Genomic DNA, 27,193 nt, shown 5'->3' with positions numbered 1-27,193 from the left:
CCCCCCCCCCCCCCCCCATATTTCCAATTCCTGATCAGTGGCTTTACAGTCTTCCAGCTTTTCTGGCTTCTCAGAATACCATCTTGGGTTCTCCGGTGCAAGGTCTCTCTTTTCAAAGGTTTCCATTAAAGCTTGGGGCCTTGCTCAAATTTCTGACAGCTAGTAATTCATAAAGGAAAAATGAATTAACTCCATTTTAGCATAGTTGTAGGGCAAGAGAGTTGTTTGGAAGTGATTGCTGCAGGCTGTTAAGACAGCTACTTAGCTTTCAGGGCTGGCAGAGAAGGATGAAAAGTAATGAGTTAACCTGCTAAGAATTTGGCCATTTTAATCATTTGAGTCTGGGTATACTTTGTCTCCATTTATACTGAGTGGGGAAACAGTTATCTTGATAAGCGGGGATTTATCTCACCCTCACCTCTCAGGAGCTGCCTGGATTCAGAGTAGAATAGACTCCTTTATGTAGCAGGGGGAATGGGCATGCTTTGAATGAGTTAAAAAAAAAAAAAAAGCCATTGGTATTTTTTCAAAGTTCTTATCAGCAAAGAGCATTACCAAGAAATCCAATAGGGTAGTGATGACATTCAATTTTATTTGTACCAGGAATGCACAGATGGCTGGAGTTAGCAGCTATTCATTTTTAGCACATATCTCTCATTATTGTTATTGGGAATTACACAGACCTATCAAAGTGGAGAAATAGAGGAGAGTCTGTAGTAACAAATAAATGTGCATCATTTTTGTGCAAAGGTCACATACTTTGAATAATTCTTTTCTGTAATTGTAACTTCCCGTAGTTAGTTTATTCTTCTTGCTGAATTTGTATGTTGTAATGGTATTTTTAATGGCCTGAAGAAAAGCATTTCAGCAAACTGCACAGGTTTGAGAGTTATAATTAGTCATTGCAGCTTGTGGATTCACATGAGAATAGTTCAATTGAGATGTGTTTTTACATAAAAGTTCCCCATGATTAATTGCCCAGGAAATGCTTCCAGTTCATAGAGATTTGTAAATCTGCATCATAAAATTTCTACTCCCAACAGTTCAGTCAGTTAGAAATCTATGATTTTTTTTTAAAACTATCACATTTTCAGGTGTTACTAGGACTTTTCATTTCATCGGTTTTCTCCAAACAGCAATGTAGAAAATAAACACCACAGCAGGGAAAGTTACAGTTTCTTATCATATCCCTTCTGCATTCAGAAAGTACACAAATACCCTGGTTTTCCAGATGATACATATTAAAATGTAATATTAAAAAAAATTCAAATGGAAAGAAAATCAATTAATTAGAAATATAAGCAGCATAGGTTCACTGTGGTACAAAAAGTTAATAAGTATTTGACACATTACTTGTGAATAGTGTCTTAGTATGTTTTGTGCTGCTATAATAGAATACCACAGATTGGGTAATTTGTAATATGCAGAAATCTATTTCTCATAATTATGGAGGCTGGGAAGTCCAAGATCCAGGGCTGGCATTTGGTAAGGGCCTTCTTGCTGTGTCATTCCATGGCTGATGGTGGACGGGCAAGAAGGGTGAGAGTGAGCAAGAGAGAAAGCAAGAGAGGGCTAAACTCATCCTTTCATAAGGAACTCATTCCCAAAATAATGGCATTAATCCGATTCATGAGAGTGGTGCCCCCATGACCCAAACACTTCTCATTAGGCCCCATCTCCAAACTCCACCACACTGGGGATCAAGTTTCCAACACATGAACTTTGGTGGACACATTCAAACCATAGCAATTAGAATGTTGCTTTTCCGCCAGGTTGGACTTTGGATATGTTGATTTAATAGGGGTTTTCAGTTTCCTCAGTTGGGAAAGAAGAAAAGTCTTTTGTGCTTCTTTCTCCTTTGAAGAAAGAATTCTGATTTTGTAAGGTGCAAAAAGAAAGAATTTATGATTTATACCAGCAAATGGGCCTAATAGTAATCAGAATCACTGCATTGGCTGAGAAATATGAGGTTGAGATCCTATTAGCAGAACAAAACACCCACTTTTTGCAAATGAAGTCCATTTTTCTGCTTTATCTTGAATCTACTTAAATATCTTTCATATTCATCTAATTAATATTGATGGCTTATTTCTTGTAAGAGTAAAAATATTAAATATGTCTTATTACCTACTAGTATAGAAAAATCAGTCTATATAATATGACTTTATTTCTCATTTATAAATTATGCTACAGCTATGTTTGATAAAGAGTCATTCATACATTATCCTATAGGAACTTTCTAAAATTATGTTATTTCTCAAACCTCAGCCATTCCCTGGGTAAACGGTTTCCATGGATGCTGTATGCAGAATGTTAGAGTGGGCCTACTCTGATGTCTGTCTTCGCAGAGTCTAAGATTATTTTTAGTCTACGTGGTGTCTGTTTTATATAACAGACAGAGCATTTGCTTAAAGAGGAGATGCATTGTTAGAGGTGTGTGTAAAATAAATATAAATATACAGGAAATATGTAAGCATAAATATATGTGTGTGTGTGAAATAAATAGAAATATGTATCTCTGTGTGTGTTTATGTGTGTGTGTCCTCTGATGTGGGAAGTGGGTATTTACTGGGTTTTCTGTGGTGGGAAGAAGAGAAGGTACTTGGAACAGCTGATGAGGATGGCAGGGATAGGCTTTGGAAAAACAATCTTACAGCTGGGCAATGGGTTTTTCTTTAAAGTGGAAGGATTATCCTGGTTAGCTCTGATAATAGGAAATTAGCAAGTGAGGTAAATCTGAGAATAGCTTGTCAGGTTAGGAAAATGACATCAGTTTTGGAGTCTAACAGAATGGGATGGAAGCCCAGTTCTGCCTCTTTCCAGGTGGATGAGCCCTCTAAGCAGGTTGCTTACCTGCTCATTTCACTTTTCTGTTCTATAGTATTTTTGTCCTAAGGTTGTCATGAGGATTAAACAAGTTCATGTGTATGTAACATGAACATTGCCTAGTCCAGAGAGAGGCTGATATAATGTTATATTTGGTAGCATGCATGCTTATGAACCTGAGTTGGGAGTCCTGATGGCTGATACGTAGATTTTAAATGGGGCAACATTCCTCAAAATTGGGCCACCCTGCCTCTGGGAGTTTCAGAAGCATTGCCATCCAGGTGGAAACGAGAAAGGGCATGAAAAACTGTGGGTGCCCAGGATTTTCCTGTGTCCTTCAGGTAAAGATTCTATCATGACTCAAGTATGGAAAATTCTTTCCTTTGAGAAAATATGCTTGGTTAAGAAGAGGGAAGCATGAGAAGGATGGTTGATGTTCCTGGGATCAGGAATCTGCAGGTGGCTCTGCAGGAAACCTGGGAGATCATTGTGTTCTTCAGAATCTTCATGAGATAAATAGAGGTCCGAGCCAGCCCTTGGTATTCTCTGACTGTTTTTTGGTCTGAGTAACCATTACCATGTAGAAGATCTTTCCAAGGGGCATTGGAAACAGCAGAAGTGCATTGGCTCACATGAAAGATAGATGAAATGAGAGGTGCTCAGGTATATCTCATGAGTAGGAAGTGGTTAGGGGTGGTTATAACTTACACAGCAGAGCTGAGGCCTGTTCCGCAAACTCAGGGGTACAAGAAATGTCACATCTTTATTTCTTTATGGCTTTTAAAGTGACTTTGGTCAGACCCCAGACCTGAGGCCATACAGCCAGTAAAGTGAGAGGCAGTTATGTGAGCCAGACACTGCCTCCAGAAGCCCTCACTGACTCTGTCACATTGCCTCCCATGAGGTCTTGGCTTTTAACCGTGGAGATGAGATAAACCAGGACTGCAGACAGGTGCAATCTGTCTGCAGAGGGATCTGCAGTGGGGTGTGGGATTGAGGGGATGGGAACCTTCTCTTCAACAACTTTGTCCAACACAGTCTCCTTTAACAGATGTCACTGAGCAAAGGCATGTATCTGTCCTCCAAAGTGAACCACCCTGGATTCAAGGAGGACAGAAGCCATTGTTGTTGTTGTTATTAATATTAATATTATTATTATTTTCCTTAACATTAAGATTACTGTAATATGGCATGTGTGGACTCATTCCTATGTGCCATACATTCTTCATACATTATCTCATTTATTTCTCATCTGAGTAGGTATTAGGTTACTGTTCATATCCTGTTTCACAGGGGAGGAAACTGATACAAGAGAAATTAACTCACTTGTCCCAGGTCCTTCAGTGAAGAAGTGGTTGATCTGAGATTTGAGCTCATGCAGTTAGTCTCCAAGTCACAGCTTTAAGCTCACTCTGCCCCACTGGCACTTTCTGCCTCTTTCTGAGACCTGTTTCTAGCCTGAAGCTATTAACAGGGCCCCCAGATTCAGCCTGCGTGACTGTTGGAACTGCCTTTGAGAAGCAAAGGAAAGGCATTATTCTGCTTCTAAGCAGAATCCCGGTTGGTCAGGGCTGGGATTTCTTCAGGGGAGAGTGAAAGTTAACTGTCTCCACCTTACTGGGAATAATAAAGTTGATGGGCCACAGCAAAGAGGGTGGCTTACTCAGGTACTGAGCAACAAGAGAGCATTTTAAGCAGCTCCAATTGATGAAAACTGGAGACTGGCAGTGACAACTAGAGATAACTTCTTGTACCTCATAGTTTGCCTGGCAATTCCCAGTGGTTCTGAGTCTTAATCATACTAACCAAGTGAGCGTGCGCAAGTCAGAGAACTGCTCTGAGCAAGAGTCTCATCGTCTGAATGTGGAAGATGTGGATTTGCTACAAAATCCTGTTTGTATCACCTCTAGTAGCACCAATAAATCTTTACTGTTGTTGCTAATTACATGTTTAAAAATTAGAATGCATTTAGGTGGTACAGATGAACATTTAAGTATTTTATTATCTATGCCTTTTTTGTACTATAATATCCATACATTTGCAGATTGAACATATGATTCCACTGGTTCTTGCTCAGGAAGAATCTAAGGTTAAAAAGTATGTAACGTAAAAATATTTAAAGAAAGATGTTAAGTATATAGCACAGATGGTGCACAGGTACAGCAAAAATCATTGAGCAGATACACTAATGACTAAGTGTCGGACTAATAATGTTATTCCTCAGACTTTATACCTCAGAACAATAATTCAGTGGGGTTATCCTGGGGGAATTAAGGGTTTTAGTCAAATAAGTCTAACAAACACACCCTACAGTGTCCCTCTTTGGAGATTCCCAGTGTACTTTACAATATTAAAGGCTCTGAAAAGTCCTGCAGTATAAGAAACCTGTTTACATACTGTCTGTGCTATCAATACTTACTTGATCCTAGCCCTTCTTGGTTTTTTGTTTTGTTTTGTTTTTGTTTTATTCTTTGGTAACCATTATTAACATACCTTAGAGCTAGTGCTGCTAGAACACTGTTTGGAAACTGCTGAGTTTGGAAAAACATGTCATCATAAGAAACTGAAACAGGTGGCATTGCAGTGATGGAGTTTGGAAGCGGTTAGTTGTGCTGAGGCAATTGTGTAGGGAAGTGGTTTGTTCTGTCTTCTCATATAATTGGGGGGAAGTGGTTTACACCCTCTTTGCCGATAATTCTGCCACTTTGTTATCCTTCATTGACTTTTGTTGCAGCCACCACCCACCACTGATTCTGTTTTACTCATTCACATCAGACTAAGAGAAGAGGTTTGAGTTATGAGAAGAGTGGAAAGAACAGGCATTTATTTTTGCAGTATGTTGTCATGGGGATAAATACTTGGGAAAGTGTAAGGATGCATAAATTACCATAACCCCTCATTGGCCATAAGTTAGGCCTTCCAGATGCCTTAGATTGCACTGATGAAAATGGTTTGGAAGAAGTTTAGGACAATGGAAAAATGAAGTCTGTTAGATAGATACTAAGGTAAATAGTTCCTAAGAATTGTTTTGAATTGGCAGTAAAAAGATTATGAAATATTTAGAAAGGATAGCACACATAAAAAGGCAAAGGTTTAAAAAAAATTTTTTTTAATTAACATATAATTTGGATACTGGGTAATGTCCAAATAAATCTGTGCTGTCCAACATGGTAACCACTAGCCACATTTGACTATTTAAATTTAAATTAATTAAAATGAGATACTAATTAAAAATCACTTCTACAGTTGCACTAGCTGCATTCCAGGTGTTCAGTAGCCACACATGCCTAGTGACTACCATACTAGACAGCATGGAAGTGGAACATTTCCGTAATTGCACAGAATTCTATTGGATAGCGCATATGGGAGACAGAATTCTGGCATGGTCCCATGATCTCCACCCCCTGGTTTTCACATCCTTGTATAATCTCCTCCACTTGAGTGTGGGCAGGACCTGGGACTTGGATCTAGCCGATGGAGTGTGTGGCAAAGGTGATGGAATACTACTCCCTTGATTATGCTATCTTGTGTAAGACTCCATCTTAGCAGACTGGAGAGAGATTCTCCTGCTGGCCTCGAAGAATCAAACAGCCATGTTGCAAGTGGCCTGGTAGAGGGCCACATGGCAAGGAACTTTGTGTGGCTTCCAGGACCTACGCAGCCTCCAGCCACCAGCCAACAGCCAAGAAAAAACTGGGAACCTCAGTCATACAGCTGCAAGGGAAGGGATTCTGCCAACAACATGATCGAGCTTGGAAGCGCAGTCTTCCCCAGTTAAGCCTACAGACGAGAATTGCCACCTGGCTGACACCTTGATTTCGGCTTGGTAAGACCATGAACAAAAGGATCAGCTAAGCTGTGTCCGCACTTCTGACCCACAGAAGCTGTGAGATAATAAATGATAATAAACTTTTAGGCTGCTAAGTTTGTGGTAATTTGTTATGCAGCAATAGAAAACTAATTCAGCAGTGGTCCAAATTATCTTTGGGATGGCCTGATAAGCCATATCTCAGATGGACCAGATCCTAAAGAGAGTGTAACTTGCTTTATTGAGACTTTGCCTACTTCACAGAGAAAAAAAAAAGATTGTAACTTTCAAAATGGAATGTCTAGGACTGGTTAGTATGTTCCATTCACTTTTGTGGCTAAGATCTCATAATAATGTGTAATAATATTTTATTATTCTTATTTGGCATAACAGATAAAACCATGATCTTTGTCATCAAAGAAACAAAGCCTCAAGTTCTGCATCCCCTACTTACTAACTGTATGATGTTGGGCAAATTACTTAACCTCTATAAACCTGTTTCTTCATCTGTAAAATGTTGATAAAATACCCTTCCTGTAAATATGCTGTTTCATTTCATTGAGATTATATTTTTACAGTGCTTAGCACAGCACCTGATACATTATCTGACATCTGAAAACGGAGGGTTTTTTATTATGTAACAATATTTTAAAATTGATTTCTGATAGCAAATAATATAAACTCCAACATTATTTCTTTACTCTAACCTGGAAAATCACCATATAAGATTTTTATCTTCTTACACCTCTACTTTATTTTATGTCTGGGCTGCAGCAGCCCAATTCCAGATTGGATGTAATAAAAATAGGTCTTGCATACATGAAGTGCCCCTTGTGCTCATAGGTTGATTTGGCTGTATATTGTCTGGGCAAATCGCCCCCAACCTCTGGCCAGACTGTGGAATGTTGGTTTCCTCCAACATTAGTCCCCTGGGGGTCAATTTTCACAGTTTCCATATGTTTTTATATTACCCCAAACTGTAAATACAGCTGACACCCTACCAAATTGGCCCTAATGTGCCTATGTCTAACAGTGGAGTCGTAGGCTTTTAGAAAGATACAGTACTCCATGGAATTGTGGCAATTATATGAATGTTTTGTTTTGAAAGTGTTCAGATTCCATTTTTTTTTTAAATTTCAAAAGAAGTGAATGATGTGCAAAGAAAAGATATGAGGTGGGAAGAGGGCAGGAGTTTTCATTTTGTGTTTTGCCCTGTCTTAGGTTTGTTCCCATGGTCGCAGAAGTTCTGTCCTCACATCTGTTCCCTGATATCTGTACTGTCCTTGTCCTTCTGTCTTTCTCTTACTTTGCCTTCTTGTTGAGCTTCTACTTTTGTCTTCATTTATTTTGTCATCCCCAAATGCTTGGTCTCTGATTCAGTCTGTGCAGGAAGAAGAACCAAATTCATTATGATACAAAATTCCAGGATGTGAAATACAATCTTGGTTGATGGTTGCATCCATAAAACCTAATAATTTGTTCAAAAGGTGGTTAGTGGGTTCAGAGAATGGAAATTAATAGGGAAATTGTGCGGCGCCCTTGCTGGTTTTGTGTTCTGCTTTGTAGTCGGACCCTCGTTGCAATAACCGTTGCTGCCACTGTGACATTTAAGCTGTTAAGCTCCCGCCTTCCAATCCAAAGCTTTCCTGGTGGAAAGCTAAGACTCTCTAATAATTACCTCATTTGTATCTAGTTCTCTGACAGTCAACCAAGATTTTCAGGTTCTGCTCCATAGAACTTTCGGAGGCTGCTTGGGAGAAGAGGAAGCAGGACAGTGTGGGAAGGAGCTCTGCAACATTCTGCACAGGTGCTTGGCATAGTGCTGAGGTGTACGTGTGTGGCATGGTCTCTGGAGCCAGACTGAGAATCCTGGCTCTGACACTCAACTAGCTCTGTAACTTCAGACAGGTTCCTCATCTGTAAAAGGAATAAACAAACAGGACCTACCTAATAGGGCTGTTGTGAGGAGTAAGTTAATATAGGTAAAGTGCTTACAGCACATCATGTGTTGTCACAGGATAAGTGATAGGATATAAGCATTTGCTGCTGTGATGATTATTGCTACATGTTCTAGACCAGGGGTAGACAAACTCTGGCCCAGAGGCCAAATCTAGCCCTGCTGCCTGTCCTTGTAAATAAATTTTATTGGAAAACAGCCACAGCCATGTGTATACATATTGTCAGTGGATGTTTTTGCACTACAGTGACAAAGTAGAGGCAAAGTCAAGAAGTTTCAACAGAGGCTGTATGGCCTGCAAATTCTGAGATATTTACTATCTGGCCCTTTACACAAAAAGTGTGCTGACTACTGTTCCAGACTTTTTCTCAGCAGCATCGATGAGAACAAGTTATCAGTTTTCTGTGAACTCTGTAAATTTTTAAAGTCATCTATTGAATACAAATTAAATTATAGAAGTGATAACTAGGTCATTTACTTATTTATTTGCCACAGTCTCTTGGATTTTCAGTTTAATTTTGAAAATGACCTTTATAGGACTAAGAATGCTAGATGTTAGCACCAGATAATAATATTCATTTGTATTCATCCAGGTTTCTTTCTTTCTTTCTTTCTTTCTTTCTTTTTTTTTTTTTTTTTTGCTGCGGGGTACCATTTCAAAGATAATAAACTAATATTCATTATATGAAATTGAGTTTTTTATAGAACATGCTTTTCTGAAAACAAATGTGAGAACAAACTTAATTCATGTAACTCCTTAGATACATGTTTCTAAGTAATTATAAGAGTTCACATAAAGCATGTGGTATACAAAAGGGGGCCTGTTTTATCCTTTGACGAAAGAGAGGGCAGGTTTAAGAATTAGATTTAATGCAGCAGAATCTGTTGGTGATGGACAAGGCATTGTGCTAGCTCCTGGGAGAAGAGAAGAGAATAGGACAGGTGTGAGCACTGCACACCAGGTACTTACAGCAGAACAAGGAAGACAGGAAAGGATCAGAAGTGGGACAGGTTCTTGGCGCAGCACACAGTGTGATTTGGGAGTTTGTAACAGAAGGACCCAACTTTCTTGAAGCTTTTCTGAGAAGGCTTCCCAGAGGACAAAGCATTTACGCTGAAGTAAGAGGGATAAATATGAGTTATCTGTGTGATGAGGGGGATGGAGTAGGGTTGAGGTAGAGTTTCTAGAAGAGAAAAGCATGTGTGCAGAGGCCCTGAGGACCGTAGGACTTGGTGTGTCAAGGTGCAAATGGAAGGCCAGTGTGACTGGGGGAGTGGGATGAGGTAAGACAGGGAGGCGGCAGTTAGATCCGGTAGAAGTCATGGAAGAAGCATGGACATTTTCACAGGGGGTGGAAATCCAGTGAGAAGTTTTGGGTGGGAGGGGGATGTAATCCTATCTGTGTACTTTCCATGGCCTCTCGGAGAATGGATTGGATGGACCAGTTGGAGCTGGCCTCCTCGTCCAGCTGAAAGATGATGGTAGATTGGGCTGGAGAGGAAGTGGTTAGGAGCCATTCCTTCACTCTGGTGCACATCTAGGGACAGACCCTGTCCTGGTAGGAATGCTTGTCTACAGTGGAACAGTCAATAAGCAATTCAAAATGCAAGTAAATGTAAGATTATATATTGTGGTGCATGCTAGGAAGCAAGTGCACAGGGTGTGGTCCGAGAAAGTTTTAGTCAGGGAGGGGCCATACTTTTTTTGGTGCCCAGAAAAGGGCACTCTGAAGAGGCATTACTTCAGCTGAGACCCAAAGGATGAAGGTCAGTCATAGAGGAGTGGTGGTCATGGCCAGGAGTCCCAGATGGAGAGAACAGCCTGTGCCTGTGTGCTCTGGTGGGAAAGAGCTGGAATATTTTAGGAACTGAAGGAAGACTGGATTCTGTCTTCTGGGGCTAAGGGTAAGGATGGTGTGTGTAGAATCTGGCTGGAAGGTCCACAGGTGTACGATTTTATTCTTTGGGAAATGGGAAGCCACTGGAGGATTGTATGCCAATAAGTGCATGACCTGATGTGTCTTGAAACACTCGCTCTTGCTGATGAGTGGAGAATGGATTAAGAAGGGAGCAAGAGTGGAAGCAGGGAGACAGGGAGGAGAGAAGAGCGTTGTGGTCCGGGCAGGAAGTGATGGAGAAAAGGGGTCTGCCCACTCCCTGTTTCCCTGTGTGTGCTCCTGCACTGTTGGCTCTGGGCAGGTCATTGAGGCACTCAGGGAATACGTGGAGTCACGACATACCAAAGCAAGGGCTACTTGCTGGGCAGGCGGACATGGCAGAGGAACCCTGCTTTGGGCTCTCCACGTGGTGAATTGACCACCAACTTTGACCATGTGGGCTCAGAAGCCTGAGCATGTAGTCCAGTTTGCAGTGAAAGGGATGTAAACCTGACAACACATTTAGTGCTTGACAATGAGAGCAATAACCATCCCAGGGCTACCGTTCTCAGACCCGCATGACCACCTTGTGCTCTGTGGGAACACGAGACCTAGATGGGAGGACAAGTGATAAGAAATTTATCTGGTCAATAGTAAATCAGAGCCAGTCTTGTTAGTTAATTACATGACCCTTACAACTATGTAGGGCCTGCTTGCTAGGAATAGTGTGTTATTATTAGATACTCACAGGTTGAACACTGAGTCCTAAGGATGGTGAGATACAGGCCTTGCCTTTCCTCTTTGAGTTTCCTGTGGGCTCATGCTAATCCTACCTAGAACATATGGAGGGGGGAAGGGGGAATCAGCAATCAACCCGGCTCTCTTTGCTCCCCATCCCTGGGGTTTTCTCTAATAGGCCCCCACCATCTTTTCTCTCTAGCTTCAGCTCTCGGTCAGTGGGTTCCATTCATATTTGGGACAGTGTTTCATTGATACTTAGGGGGAGGGGTTTCTTTGGGGTCAGAATGAGGAAGAACATTTAAAGGAAATCAGCCCTTCAGAACTTCCCCCAGAACAAAATATCTATGAGGAAAACAAACCCTTCTCTTGCTAATTGTGACCACCTTCTGCTGTATAACCTGCTAAGATTGCTCCCAAGGTCTTCCTGGCTTGGGTGAGAAGATTGATGGTGAGGGTAGGGGAAAGTGGATATGTGCTCTAGAAGAGGATTTGGGGCAGGGGGGTCAGGCTGACATTTATAAAGTACTCACTGTGTGCCAGGGACTGTTTCAAGAGCCTTAGTATTATTAAATCATTTAACTCCCCCACTCCCCAAGGAGATAAGTTGGCTGGGGGTCACAGACTTTGTAAGGATTGCTGCTGTGATGAGAATGCAGCCAATCTGGCAGTGAAGTTCTTGGTCTTGGGCATCTTACTGTCCTGCCTCTCAACCCCCTCGGTCTCAAATGATTCAACCACTTCATCAGGCCCAAGGAGGATTTTGCTAGTGGGGCCTGATATTACAAGGTAGAAAGCTAAAATGCTCTTTGCCTCCAGGAAGCTCTACATCACAAATTTTCAAATCTGAACACTCCCTCTTCTTTTTTTTTTTTTTTCCTTTTTGTCTTTTTCGTGACTGGCAACGGATCGCAACCCTCAGTGTCGCGCCCGCACCGGACCGGGACCGGCAACGGGATCGCAACCCTCGGTGTTGCGCCTGAACCTCGCTCAGCCAGTGAGCGGCCAGTCTGTATGTGGGATCCGAACCCTCGGTGGGAGCGCCGTCGCGCTCTCAAGCGGCGCACTGTAGCAGTGCGCCACTGGGCCGGCCATGAACACTCCCTCTTCTTTAACACTTTCTTTCTTTAGCTATGTTTTCAAGTTCCAGGTATGTCCTGCTGGCCTGGTAAATGATAAAAGGCGTGTTGGCATCGTGTGCTTTATCTGAGAGTGGCTTTGTCTCCGGGTCCTTGTGTAGCCCCAAGCACCATGGAGGAGACAGAAGGTACTCACCTCCAGAGCAAGTACCATAGGGAGGGAGAGGAGGAGGAATAAAGTGAAAAGGGAAGCCACATCGGAAAGCACGGGGGATGAGCTCAGGTACCCCACTGAAGTGGGGGACAAGGATTTAAGCAGTGGTCTTTCATTAAAGCTAGTGGCCGAACAGTTGGGCATATCTTGAGAGGCTGCCACAAAATGCAGAGTCCAAGAGATCTGGCTTGTTCTGGAGCTAAGTCCTCAGAGCTTGGCCTGACCGGTGGCTCTTTGCTGGGAGAAGAGCTAGATTCATGTAGCTGCAGCAGGCCAGAATCTTTCTTTTCCAAGAAGGGATATCATACTCATGACTTTTAACACATTTGTGCTTGCTATAAAATATCTTTAGAATATTTATGTTAGCTTTCTAAAATTTATAGCTATTGCTAAAATACTGAACGGTATTTACAAGCTTCAAAAAATGGGATCATCTCTGTGGTTAAAAGTAAAAGCTTTTATTGTCGGAAATTCTGCATGCAATACGCATTGTCAGCTTCCATTGTGTGTGTGTGGCCCTGCTACTTGGGCAGTCGCTTCAGGATCCCAGCTCACTTACCCATGCTTGTCATGACCTTCCTGCAATGCTTCCATAAGGAAAACTGCCAGGAATGTAACTCATCACATTATTAAGCACAAGTGGAAGCTAAATGTGTGACAAAAAGTATTCAATAATGCATTCCAAAGTCCATTGTTTGAGGTGTTTAGAATACCTGCTGTTCTGGTGTGGGAAACAAGCCACTATACATGTGTGCACAGTATTGCACAGGACATGATTACATTCTTAGTGCAAGCAAAGAGTGAAACAGGGTGAATATGCAGGGGTCTGTTCTGAGCATTTTACTTGTACTCACTCATCTGCCCTTCACAATAGCCCTATGAGGTAGATACAATTATTACTCCCATATTTTATGTGACTAAGCTGAGACACCAAGAGGTTAAGAAAATTGCCCATGGTCACACAGCTAGAAATGGCAGACTTCTGATGGGAGCCCAGGTAGTCTGGCTCCAGTGTTCATGCTATTAGCCACCGCATTGCAGCTGCTCCTGGAAGATTCATATAGCCCTGAAATAGTCTTTCATGGGGGTTGTACTATTTTACATTCCCAGTTAAACATACATTTAGTTATTTATCTGAGAGAAATGAAAACCTATGTCCACAAAAAGACTGGTGTAAGAATTGCAGCTTTGTTCTTAATGGTAAAAAAAATTGAAACCACCCAAATAGCCATAAACAAGGGAATAGCTAATCAAATTGTAGTGTATTCCTATAATGGAATACTACTCATCCATAGCAAGGAATGAATTGATACACACAACAATATGGGTGAGTCTCAAAAACCTTATGCTGAGTGAAAGAAGTCAGACACAAAAGAATATAGAAGAGGCAGAACAAATCCATGTAGATAAATAGTAATTACTTCTGGGCAGGGGGAGGCACATGAAGCTGGGTGATAACAATGCTGTATATTTTGATTGGTTAAAAATCATTGACTTGTGCACTTAATATCTGTGCATTTTCTTACATGTATTTATACCCCATTTAACCCCTGCACACACACATGCATACAGTAAAAACTGAAGTTCACTTTATTCCTCAATCCCATTCCCTTCCTCAGCGATAGCCATTGTAAACAAGCCATTGTAGACTGGAGTGGGGTTTCCAGGAGTTTCCATTTACATGCATGTGTGTATATATACATCCAGATAGGCTTTTATATTTAAATATTAATAAGATCAGGCTACATGTATTATTCTGCTACCTGCTTTCTTTTTTGGTTAATGTTATGTCTTGAAAGATTTTTCATATTCGTACTTCATTTTGCCTTAATCTTTTTAGCTAGCCTGATTCCATGTTCTGAATGTACTTAATTTCTTCAGTCAGTTTCCTTCTGATGGACAATTAGGCAGTTTTCTTTTCTTTTTCTTTTTTTGGTCCTTTTTGAGACCAGCCGCACCGCGCTCAGCCAGTGAGCGCTGTGAGCACACTGGTCATCCCTATATAGGATCCGAACCCGCGGTGGGAGCGCTGCTGCACTCCCAGCACCATACTCTCCCGAGTGCGCCATGGGCTCGGCCCCAATTAGGCAGTTTTCAAATGTTCACTTTTATAGTTGTAATGAAAGTGTTTGTACACACATATTTGTGCACATGTGCAAGCATTTTTATAGGCTACTATCCTAAAAGAAGGGTTTGCTTGGATAAAAGTTATGTGCCTTTGATGGATACTGCCAAATGGATTTCCCAAAATGGCTTTTTTAAAAATTATGCTCTTTCTGACCACATGTGAGAGAACCAGATTTCTGCATCCTCCCCAACAATGAGTATTATCAATCTTTTAAAGTATTCGAGAGCAGATGGATTTTAAAAATGGCATCTTCTTGTTTCTGCTGAGATTTTAAAAGAAGTTTTCGATTTTCTCCTACATACACAATTATATATATGCCCTTGAAGAAATGTGTGTGCCTCCTGTCCAATACTCCTAGCTATGTAACTCTAGAGATTTCAAAGTCTGATACATTCTCATAGGCAAGTTAGGGAACACTTTCTAGTTTTAATTTGGCAGACTATTCTACTGAAAATAGCAGGATTCTGTTCTCTCTTACATTCTTTCTTAATATGGTAGCCATTGTTGACCTTGATTTCTGTTGGAAATTTTTTATTTAATCCAAATTCCTTAATAGTGGCTGAATTTTTAAAAATGACATAATTAGCTTTATGAAACTGCTTTATGAAGCTGATCAATGTAAATTGAACATTGAAATACATATTTAATATATATACCATACCCCACTATATTTTCCAACTCTTCCTTCTCCCATAATTGCTTTTGTCTTTTTAAATTTTGCATCTTGGATATATTTTTGATGGTGTTTCCTTGGAAAAAAATTTACTCCAAAGAAACTTTTCTGAAGATACAGCAGCTCAGCCTCTGGGAGAGCCTTGGAATTGCCCAAGTTGCCAAGTGGGTGGGAGTTTGGAAAAGAGGTGTCAATGACACTTTCTTCTGGGGTGGTATAGCAAGAGGGTGTTGTAGTCTGCACGCTCAGGGGCCCTCCCTTCCAGATTTTAGGGACAGTTGAGAGCTGCACTGAGTTTACTCAGTGTCGGTTTACTTCTGCAGGTGGGGGAAAATGTGAAGACTGATAGGCCACTTAACCGACTTTATTCTCGGAAATGCTGAAGTTGTTTCTAGCAAAAATCACTTGTGGTCATTTTTTTTTTTTTTTTTTTTTTTCACTGAGCATCACACAGATTCTGTGGGGGCATTTTCTTTTCTTTAAGGACATTTTTCTCCAGAGCAATTTTTCTTTTCCTTTTTCACTTTCAGGCAAGCTTTTATTATTAGAGGAATGGGTTTGACTGCCAGAAATGAACTTGAAAACCATGGCACAACTGCAGGGGAGAGTGCATGCTTTATATATTGCTATTGACAGTCACAGCTACAAAGACAAGATGATCATTCTTATCACCTTCCTCTGCATTGGTCTCATCAGCCCAATCCTAAACAGCACCATTCCAAACCCAACTTTTCTTTTTAAACCACTGGTGTCTTAAATAAGGCAGCATTTGAAGGAATGGTTGGAGAATGTTGAAGAGAGGCCTCCATCACAGTGTCAGAACCTCAGTTTTCCATTTTTCTTAGCACTCATTCTTAATTCAGGAAAGCTTTAAGAGACACATGGATTTGAAATTTGTTTTTTCTTTTTGGATTGAAAAAGCATTGCTGTATCCCTGAAAGTAAGGTCTGTATGTTCAGACTGCTTCAGGAACTTTGTTGGAGTTCTTTATACAAATGATGTTTGTAATAATATCTTTTATTTATCACTGGTACTGGGGGTGGGGGATCATTTAGCAGTTGATTCTATTTAACAGTATACTTTAAAGTAAAAAAAAGTATTTCTTTGTAAAAATGTCCTCTAATTAAACAATCTCACTAATCATACTCACCTCTCTATCACTTCCTCTTACTGAGCACTGGCCTTCTTTCCTAAGGAACTGAAAAATCTGCTTGCCCTGGGTTAGTGTGAACTTTGGAAAAACTACGTCCTCCTTCAGTTGGGAAACAAGAGGTTGTCCTTAACATCTTTACAGTAACCAAAAGATAATTTTCTGGGCCGGCCCGGTGGTGCACTGCTACAGTGCGCCGCTTGGGAAGCGTGGTGGCGCTCCCGCCGAGGGTTCGGATCCCACATACAGACCAGCCGCTCACTGGCTGAGTGAGGTGCGGGAGCAACACCGAGGGTTGTGATCCCCCTTGCCAGTCCCGGCCCGGTACGGGCGCGACACTGAGGGTTGCGATCCGTTGCCGGTCACGAAAAAAGACAAAAAGGGAAAAAAAAAAGATAATTTTCTAAAAGCAGATTAGCATGTAGGCTTGAGTTGGTGGTTTCATATGTGTATGTTGTAAAAATGGGGAAATATCAGAGAAAAATGCAATCCAAGTAATGACCAAGGACATGGTTATTTTATATTGCCTTATGTCATCCTGAGTGCCACCAGAATATTTAAATCACTGCTTCAGTTGCTACTATGAATATTCATAAGGAGACAAAGTGTTCAGAATGTATTTATTAGCAGAATTCCTAATAGAAGATTATTTGACTGAATAAACAATTTTCTTGAACTTCATTTTCTTGGGGTGGGAGAGAATGGGGAAGTGCATAATTTTATGAGGTCTAGAAATAAGAGTTTCTTATGAAGAGCTGTTTTCATTTGATTTTTAATTGTTTCAGTTTGATACGTTCACTGTTTAGCACCTAGTTCTCATCTTGTTTATATTTCCAAAAGAGCAGTGATTCTCAGGATGCTCATTTGGGTGTCAGGGCTCAGTAGCAAAGAGAGGGGGAAAAAGATCAGGAGGGACCCCAAAGATTCTTCCCCTGGCCCTCCTCTTTGGAGTCACTGCTCCTGAGCCCTATGTCCCCCACCCTTGAGCCTCCTCATGTGTTGGATTAGATTTATAACAGCTGCCATGGACATGGTTGCCTAAGTCTGTGGAATGTTTTGCTAAATGCTGCTGGTGAAATAGTCTACATTAAGCCCGTAACTCCTGTTTTTTTCTGGGTTTTTTTTTTTTTTTTTTTTTTTTTTTTTTTTTTTATCTTTCTTTTTTCTTTTTTTTTTTCCCCCTTTTCCCTTTTTTTTTTTTTTTTTTTTTTTTTTTTTTTTTTTTTTTTTTTTTTTTTTAACTCATCCTTTATCCTTAGTCTTTTACCCACTTGATCACTTTATGATTTTGCACTTTGACATCCTATTAGGTTCATTAAGAACTTTTTCTCTAAGCACCAGAACTTTGTTTAACATTATGGTTAGCCAAACTGTTATTCTGTTTGAGCTAAGTGATGACAATGTATTTGATTGGAGCCTTGTAATTGTTATTTTAAAATCAAAGTAATGGGGCCGAGCCCGTGGCGCACTCGGGAGAGTGCAGCGCTGGGAGCGCAGCAGCGGGTTCGGATCCTATATAGGGATGACCGGTGCGCTTACAGTGCTCACTGGCTGAGGGCGGTGCGGCCGGTCTCAAAAAGGACCAAAAAAAAAAAAAAAATCAAAGTAATGGATTATGATCTAAGAATAAGAACATGATCCAAAAGAATAATAACAATTAGAACAGCAACCAGTTAGAAGAAAATAAATGCCACATCATGGACTTCAAAAGCCTGTGTGCCCAGACTCTGCCTACTTTTGCAGTTCCATCTCCTGCCTACCTTTTCCTCACCCAGGGATAGCCTCGCTGCAGCCTTCCACTTTCCTTGAAATAGTCAGCTCCTTTCCTGCTTTGGGAATTACGTGTGTTGTTCTGGCTAGGTGGGGAGCTCCTCCACTGGCATTTCTCTTGGTTTGCTCTTTTGAGTCTCAACCACAATCTCACTTCCTTAGGGAGGCCTCCCCTGGCCACAGTGTCTAAAGCCATCTCCACCCACCCCCTACCTGTTCACACATGCATGTCATCCTTTCTCACAGCATACTGTTTATTCCCTTCAACATTAGGGAACCTAAGTTGTGTTTCCCTGGTACTTGTCTGTGTTACCCACTGTACTCTAAGCCCCATAAGGGTGAAGATTATACCTGTCTCATTTACCACTGCAGTTTCAGTTCCATTCTGGCATGTGGCATTGAGTCAGTGCTTAATACATATTTGTGGTGGAACGAATGGAATATTCTTAGGTCCCAACTTTTTCCTGAGCCCATATCAAGATATTCTATGCTTAGTACTTAAAGAATCTATTGTGATAATATATGATCTTCTAGTGGTTGAATTTAATCAAGCTGTGCTGGCTTTTCTCAGGCATATGAAGGATCAGAATAAGAAGGTGGCCAACCTCAAGCACAATCAACAGTTGGAAAAGAAGAAGAACGCCCAGTTATTGGAAGAAGTCCGCAGACGAGAAGATAGCATGGCTGACAACTCACAGCATTTGCAGGTGAGCCCTAGCTTCTCTTTTAATCCCTAAGTAATTGCAGATTGACTCTCTCTGGAATGTAGCCATTGCTGTGGGAAAGTATGCACAGACACGGTGGACTTGTCTGTGCCCTGAGTCCAGCACTAACAGCAAACTCCCAGGGAACCCAATAGGTCTTTCTGAGTATGGAGCATCATTTTCAAAATGGTGCCCAAGAAAAGCAGCTTATGGAGGAGCCTAGAAATGCTGCAGAGAGTATCTTCGTTCCTGTACCTCACCTTAAAAGGTAAGGGCTGCATTTATATAGTTGGCTAGATGCTTAAAACATAGAAATACCTTCCTTTTCAATTTGCATTTAAGTCATTTTGCAGTTGATGGAAAGGAAATGTGTGTGTATTATCACTAAGTATTTGGAAAAGGATGCAAAACTGGTTTTGTTTTTTTCAAAACTTGTAGGCTTAGAGACAGATCATTATTCTGTCTTCTCCACAAATGTATTTATCTCTGAGTGGACAGCCCTGTCTCAGAAACAAACCAGCCAACTGAAAACACCAATATTCCCTCATTAACCATCTCTATTTTTCACAAAGGAGCTCTCTGCATGTGTTCAATAAAACATTCAAGCTAGAACAGGGCATTTGCTTTGAAGTTCCTTTATTTATTCCAGTGTGCCTTTAAACAGAGCAGTTCAAGCTTGACTTGGCCAGAGTTCATGTTAAATTTTGCTTATTAATTAGTGTTTTCTCCAGTTATATATCAGGTTTCCTCCTTGGAGATAGAAGAAGTTAGATAATTTCAATATGCACTCATAGTTCATCTTTTTAATTGACCAAAAGAGAAATAAATAATTATTCCAGAGTAGGAAATATACAGAAATATCTTACACAGAGCATAGCACATGGGGGTTACTTCGTCAACAATAGTTTCTTTCTCTTTTTTTCTGTGTCCTAGACGTGCCTTAATGGTATTACTTAAGCCCACATTGCATGGATGCTTGATTTAGAGTATTTACGGAATAGCACAATACTCTGGTCAGGTCCTGTGTTAGGTTCTGGGACCAGGTTCGCATTGACCAGTCACTTAGCTGAGTCCACAACTTCCTCAGTGCTCTTGGCAAATCATGTCCTTGGGTTTTGGGCCTTAGTTTTTCTATGTCATAGGAGATGTTAGATTGGAGGCTAAAGACTGAGTTAACAACTACTAGTAAAATTTGTAGAACATTTTCCTGTCTTTCCAGACATATATTCTCATTTATTCCTCACAACGTTGGTGGATTTTACATATGGTGAAAGGAGAATCTCAGAAAAGTTACAAAGTTACATTATAGTAAAGGGTGGAGGTGGACCTGACTTCAGGTCTTCCTGCCTTCAGGAAGCTAATGTTGAGGAACGATAGCAGTGGTAGGTCCCATTTATTAAATGTTTCAATAGGCTGGGCCCTGGGCTGTGTGCTGTATTGTAGCTATTTCATTTAATTCTTATGTCTACTGGGTTATCAGAACTCTTAAGTGCAAGTGACAGGAACACAACTCAATCTGAACTAAGAAAAAGAGGAAATCTGTTGGCTAAATTAACTGAAAAGGTCAAGGGAAGACTTTTGACCTGCCTGGTTTCAGATATTCAAACAATGGCCTCAGGAATTTGTTTCCATCATACTTACAGGTATGCTTTCCTCTTTGTTGACTTGATTCTCAGGAAGGCTGTCCGTAAGTGTTGGCCACCAGCAACCAGCCTACATTCTAAGAGTGCAGTCATCCCAGGGGAAAAAGAGAGGTTCTTTTTTAGTAGTTCTTGCTAAAGTTCAAGGATAGAATGTATAAATTGGCCAGGCCAGGGTCAGGTCATGTGATCACCTGGAGCCTAGGGGTGGGGGTCAGCTTCACCCAAATCCCACAGGTGAAGAGCAGGGACAGGTGACATCACACAAGAAAGAAATGAGTTCTGTTACTGGAAGGGATTCTGAGCAGATAGAACCACAGAGATCCACTCCAGCCATCATATGGGGTACATTAACTATTATTATCTCCTTTGATTTGTGAGAAGGAGGCTCTGAGAGATGAAATAACTTGCCCGGTATTACTTGGCTAGTAAGTGGCAGAGCCAGGACTTAAACCTAGATCTGACCATCTGAAGAATTAGGAAGGTAAGAAAATTGTGGGGTGGCTGAGTGTCTTCATGGATTAGGTGGGGACTGGAGCTGCATGAGTTTAACATGGGAGAGACAGAGAAGTGCAGAAGGCCCTCCAGGCAAGAGGACTTTCAGAAAAGGTACAGAGGTTGGAGAGTAAAGTTCAGTCAGGGCACAAAACATAACACACCAATTGGTTGTGGTGACAGTTTTCAGTGAAGTAGGTGGTGTTATCTTTCTTTAAGTGACTCTGGAGCTGGAATGCCTGGGTTTTATTCCAAGCTTTAAAATTTAACAACTGAGTGTCCTTGAGAAGGTTATTTAGCCTCCCTAAGCCTCAGTTTCCCCATCTGTAAAACAGGAATAATAATTGCATCTACTCCAGAGTTGTTGTTAGGGTTAAGGAGTCAATGCATATAAACAATTTAGAATTGTATTTGGCACAGGCTATGCTCAAAATAAGTGTTAATTATTAACTGTTGTGATAACAAGTAAAAGAAACGTTAAAAGAAAAGTTCTCTATTATATGCATAGGTATTTATACAGCTCTACTCTGATATGCACTGAGCATCAAAGTTTTTGTCTTTTCTATACATAGTAATTTCTTCTTTTTTAAGGACATATTTAATTACGGAAATTAATGTCTTGTTTTGGCCCATGAAGTTTTGTATAGCAATATTTTCATAAAGGACCTTGATAACTACCTCGTAGACTTATTCATAAAAGTTAGCATTGTCTGGAATTGCTTAGTTAAATCCCTGACCACCCCAAATAAAAGATAACATTTGAAATGCAATAAAATGTAATCACAATTAATTTTGATGAAAATGTCTTTGGTTAAGGTTAATAGAAAGTGGACCTCCCACTTTCCTGGGTTGTTAAGCAGATGTGCTCAGATGCAGTAATTACTGCCTTCTGATAAAAATAACTTTCTAAAGGCACTTGGTTTTTTAATATTGCTGTTGTTTTAAGCACTTCCTGTTTATAAATTAGCCTACTAAGCCCTTTAAGTGTGTCAACCAGGATTTGGTTTGGTTGGTTGGTAGTTGTGGGATTGGTACCTTCTAAATTTGATTTATTCTGCACTGTTTTGTGCTGATTGGATACCCTGGCTTCATGATTTCAACCAACCAAATAGAAATTATATCCAGAAAAATATCAGGTAAAGTATTGCCTGCAACAATAATGGCTGTTTCATCAGGCTTCAAAGGAGAGCTCAAAGAGATTCAACTAGTTGGTATGAAAATTGGAGACAAAGTTAATTGTAGATAGAGTGACCATTGTTATTTATTGTTCAAACTAGGACATGTGGCAATAGGCAAAAACTGGGCCACCTCAGTCAAATCTAGATATATAGTCATGATACAAAACATTTCACAAATCTGACCTTCTTTAGTTCTTTAGTTTATAGTTTCATGGCAGGAATTGCAAACTCAAATGCCTTAAGGGTCTAGGCTGTTAATATAAGTAAGATACAGATTTGTGTATAAGAAAAATGATAATGTCTGATTCTTCCAGCATGCCTTTTATTATTTATTTTTGGTGGAGATGTATCAGTCAGGAATTGCCATAATAATGCTGTGTAACAAATCACCCCAAAACTCAGTGACTTTAAAGCATCAATAGTTTATTCTCAAAGATTTTCAGGTTGACTGAGGGGCTCAGCTGCTCTAGGCTGGGCTGGGCTGGGCACTTCTGCTTCTCAATGCATGTCTGTGGTGTGGCTGGAGCAGCTCTGTTTCATATGTGTTCATTCTGAGGATCAGGCTCAAGAGGCATCAGCAACCCAGGAAAAACACTTCTAATGACAATAGCAGAGACACAAGAGGCTGAGCAAAAACATTCAAGGCCTCATAAGGCCTAGTCTTGAGCTGACACTGAGATTTCCACCCCACTACACTGGCCAAAGCAAGGTGTATAACTGAGTCAAGGATTAGGGACAAACACTCTACCCATGAAGAGAACACTGTAAAGGGGCAGATGCAAGGAGGGGTGAAGAAGTGAGGCCGTTCATTCAATCTATCAAAAGAGGAAAGTGTTGGAGAAATATTTCTCTGTTATAAAAAACAACAACATAAGCATACTGAAAAATTTCAGCTGTGATTGGCCTTAGTGTGTGGATATAATTGAGAGTGGCGGGGACTGGGGAGGAACTCCAGAGCCCTTGCTTCATCTAAGGGAGTAGGAAGCACTAAGTTCTGGTTGGACATTTTTGTAAAGGTGGGCCTAGTGTTGTGTGACCTTCAGAGTGTCCAAGATAAGTCATAAAATGTAAATTTTTATGTGAAATCCATGGATTTTAGAAAGTTGGTTCAATTTTTAAAGCACTTTGTGGGTTCAGTGAAACACATCTGCACATGAATTGAACACTGGTTGTGTCCTCTGTTGCATAGCCTGGCAATGTGATCTCGCTGGATTCACATGGTGGAAATAAACAGATGAAGACAAAGAGTGTACCCCAGCTAGCTCAGCTTGACCCATTGAAGAGGTGGTGGTTTAGTATTTGTCCTGAGACCTCTTTTTGTGTGAGAATACCTTGAATTATTGTTTCTCAGTGGATATCACCCACAATCTATAGGAATAGTGAGTGTTCTTGATTTAACTTCTTAAATCTTGTTGTTTTTTTTCTTTTTTTGTTTTTGAGCATGGATAAGGAGAACAGGGAGGGAAGGATAAAGAGCCATGGAGTTGAACTGTCCAGTGTTCAAATACTGGCCCTTATTATTATTAGCTCAGGGCCTCAAATGAGGCAGAAAAGCACCCTGATCCTTACTTTGTTCATCTGCAAATGGGAATTACGATCTCTGCCTCTCTGGGTGAGTTAAGTAAAATGAGTGAGGTTTATGAAGGAGCCTAGTATAGTACCTGACCTATGTGGAGTTTAGTTACTAGAGCTTTCTCCCAGAGAGAGTGATAATGAGCTTTTAACAGTGGAAGACAGTGACCATTGGGAGTATTGCCCAACAAATCCTTTGCAACTATTTTACACTGATGAATAATACAGATATTGTGCACATACCAGTAAATGTAGCTTTCCAACAAAGCATTAAAAAACATTTTAGGCAATAAAGAGGAAAAATTAAAACATTTTTCAAGTTAATGTTGAATTGTGTGTGAAAAGGGGATGTGAAAGATCGTGATTTTCTTATATAATTCTGTAGAACTTTTCCCCAGGACACAGATTATGGAGCATGATATTTATGTCTGGCCTTGGGGCTTTGGGCTTCTGTGTGTCCCATCAGAGCCCGCATGGAGATTTTTCAACAAGGTGTCTTTCCGGAGATTTACACTAAATCGTCATTAGCAGAATGGGATGCATTTTTTTCTTCAACCTCTAGCTATTTCTTGCTGAGTAAATATGCCAATTTAAATCCCAGTGGACATCTTTGTAGATTTTGGCTGCATTTTCCCCTGTGCAGCTTATCGAGTTAATGAACTAACATTCTAAAAAATGCACAAGCCAATATTTTATGCTCCTTTTCTGTTGTATGTCTGCAGAATTCTCTTCAATTTATTGCCTGAAAACTAAAATCTGTTCTTGTGTGCTTCCGTTTCCAAATTATAGGTTCCAAGGGAACTGTAAAGTTTCTTCTCTGCCCGTGTTAAACCCAAGTGTGATCAGTTTAAAAAGCAAATGAATGTTCCCATTTATTCTTGTCCTTTTAGAAGAGCTCTAAAAAATCCCCAAAATCTAGAAAGACAATTTTATTTTTCAATTCATGCATCCCTGTCTTTTTTCTGAGGGGACTTCCTTTACTTTGCTCCTTCAATTAGAGTTAGAATCAGCTAATAGAAGTAGTGTAACAAACAACATAAACCTCAAAAATACATAACTTTCGGGCCGGCCCGGTGGCGCACTGCTACAGTGCGCCGCTTGGGAATGTGGCGGCGCTCCCGCCGAGGGTTCGGATCCCACATACAGACCGGCCGCTCACTGGCTGAGCGAGGTGCAGGTGCGACACCGAGGGTTGCGATCCCGTTGCCGGTCCCGGTCCGGTATGGGCGCAACACTGAGGGTTGCGATCTGTTGCCGGTCACGAAAAAAGACAAAAAGGAAAAAAAATAATACATAACTTTCAGCAAAACATATAGCTCATTATGAGGTGCCTAAGATTTGCTAAATTGTTTCTTTGCAGGGGGACATGTATATCTTAAGCAGTATTTCTTTCTTTCTTTTTTTTTGGCAACTGGCTGGTACAGGGATCCAAACCCATGACCTTGGTGTTACAAGGCCACTCTCTAACCAACTGAGTTAATTAGCCAGCCCTTAAGTGGGAATTTTTAAGCCAACATCTATATGTTCATCGCTCCAAGTCACTGAGTTAAGTTCATTTCTCTTTCAATTCCCTGCGCTTAAAATTGTTACCCTGTGATCTGTATTCATATGTTATGGTACACTTACCTAAGTACTGCCATTAGGAGAAACCTGACCAGCAGAGTTAAGAGACCCATCACTGTCAAAATGCATTTATTTAGTTTCTAGTTTTTCATGGCTGTTTGGTAGGCATGGTGTAGAGTGATTTAGGGAGGCTCCATTTCAGACATCTTTTTAAACATATGGAAAAAGGTCATTCTAATGCAGGTTTAAAAGAAAATCCACATTTGTTCAAATCTTCATTAGAATTTAACATTATGATTTTTTTTTTTTAACACCGTGTGGTGTTTTGTTTGTTTTATAATTTTCTACCTTGATGGGTAGACATTGGGAAGTTCCTTTAAGTTGTGGATAAATCCCACCACATTGTTGAAATGTGGACTGAGCCTTATCCGACATTTCCGGACTCTGCCCGTGGTTTCAGATGAAGAGAAATGCTCAAGTATTTGTGAGTCTGCAGAGGACATGGAACGTTGACGAGTAGGACCGAGGGTTAGTACAGAAGTGCTTTCTTTCCTTGGGGATTTATTTTGACATTTGTTTTTCTTTCACACTATAATCCCCCATGAGCCAAAAACGACTTTTGTTGTAGCAGGTCCCTATAGGCAGTCTCAGAAAATCTTATTTGACAATCAGTTTCTGGTAGCCTTGAGTTGAAGTCGTTACTCTTTGTAGTAACTCATGGTCTGTCAGGGGTGACAAGACATCCTGTGCAAGGTATTTGGGAACTAACCATTTGTTAGGAATGTTCCAAGAAGCCAAATGAAATCATGTAAATAAAACTGTTGTATGTGGAGTTTTTCTTCTTTCCTCCCAATAAAGTATGACTTGTTTTTTCAAATGTGCAGTAACTTGCATATTTCTTCTGAGAAATGTCTTCTGCTTTTTCCTGTGGATTTGTGACCTAATCCTCCACTTCATAGAGCCCCTCTGTACAAACACAGTATATTTCTATAGAAAAGAGAGGTTTACCCTTAATCAAGTGTTGCTTAATCTACCTACTAAATTACCCCCTGGAGACAGAATGGGGTTCATTATTCTTTTCTGAAGGGTTTTCAGGTTTCACTCCATTAGCGACTCTTCCGCAGTCTTCAGCAAAGTGAGTATTTGTTTGCCAAAGGCTGAAGATCCTGCAGAATGAAATGCAACATATTTGTCAAATGAAATCATTGTTATTATGGGGGTAGAGTCTGAAATGATGTGGCTTGGGGGGGGGTTAGTTGGAAAAAGGAATCTTGCTAGAATGATATGGTAATCTCTTATTCATTTTGAGGGAGGTTACTAGGAAGATCAGACTATTTTTTAGACGTTATCCCACTTCATGCCTTTTGGTCCCTGAAGTATTAATAGATAAGGGAAAGGCAGTGTCTGTCCTCCTGTGAGCTCCAGTGAGAACTGGAAGCCGACATAGATCTCATGGTATGCTCAGCTCTAGGAGAGAAGAGTGCTGGCTTTGTTGAGTCTGCCTTGCTTCTGTTTACCCCTAACTCTGATCTCTGGGCTTATTTTGAGGTGAGGCTTGGCCTATAAACTGGAAACGCCATTTTTACATGTTTATTAAAATCACTGCTGGTGGGGCCGGCCCAGCGGCGCACTGCTACAGTGCGCCGCTTGGGAGTGTGGCAGCGCTCCCGCCGAGGGTTCGGATCCCACATACAGACCGGTTCCCGCTTGCTGGCTGAGTGAGGTGCGGGTGCAACACTGAGGGTTGCGATCCCGTTGCCGGTCCCGGTCCGGTGTGGGCGCGACACTGAGGGTTGCGATCCGTTGCCGGACACGAAAAAA

At 40.8% G+C, this 27,193-nt stretch overlaps 1 protein-coding gene across 1 annotated transcript in view; it reads left to right on the top strand.

The window, feature by feature from the left end:
• Window positions 1-27,193, top strand: part of LOC103601342 (ERC protein 2-like) — a gene marked incomplete at both ends in the record, with an annotated part of 200,878 nt that overhangs the window by 97,788 nt on the left and 75,897 nt on the right. Inside the window, one exon of the mRNA XM_008585740.1 lies at window positions 18,792-18,927. Within this exon, the coding sequence (XP_008583962.1) occupies window positions 18,792-18,927 (136 nt within the window). The remainder of the gene's footprint in view (window positions 1-18,791; window positions 18,928-27,193) is intronic.

Source organism: Galeopterus variegatus, unplaced genomic scaffold (assembly GCF_000696425.1).
Source record: "Galeopterus variegatus unplaced genomic scaffold, G_variegatus-3.0.2 Scaffold3691, whole genome shotgun sequence".
NCBI classification, from domain to species: Eukaryota; Metazoa; Chordata; class Mammalia; order Dermoptera; family Cynocephalidae; genus Galeopterus; species Galeopterus variegatus.
The sequence above is the reverse complement of the archived record's forward strand: the minus strand, read 5'-3'. Positions and strand labels throughout refer to the sequence as shown.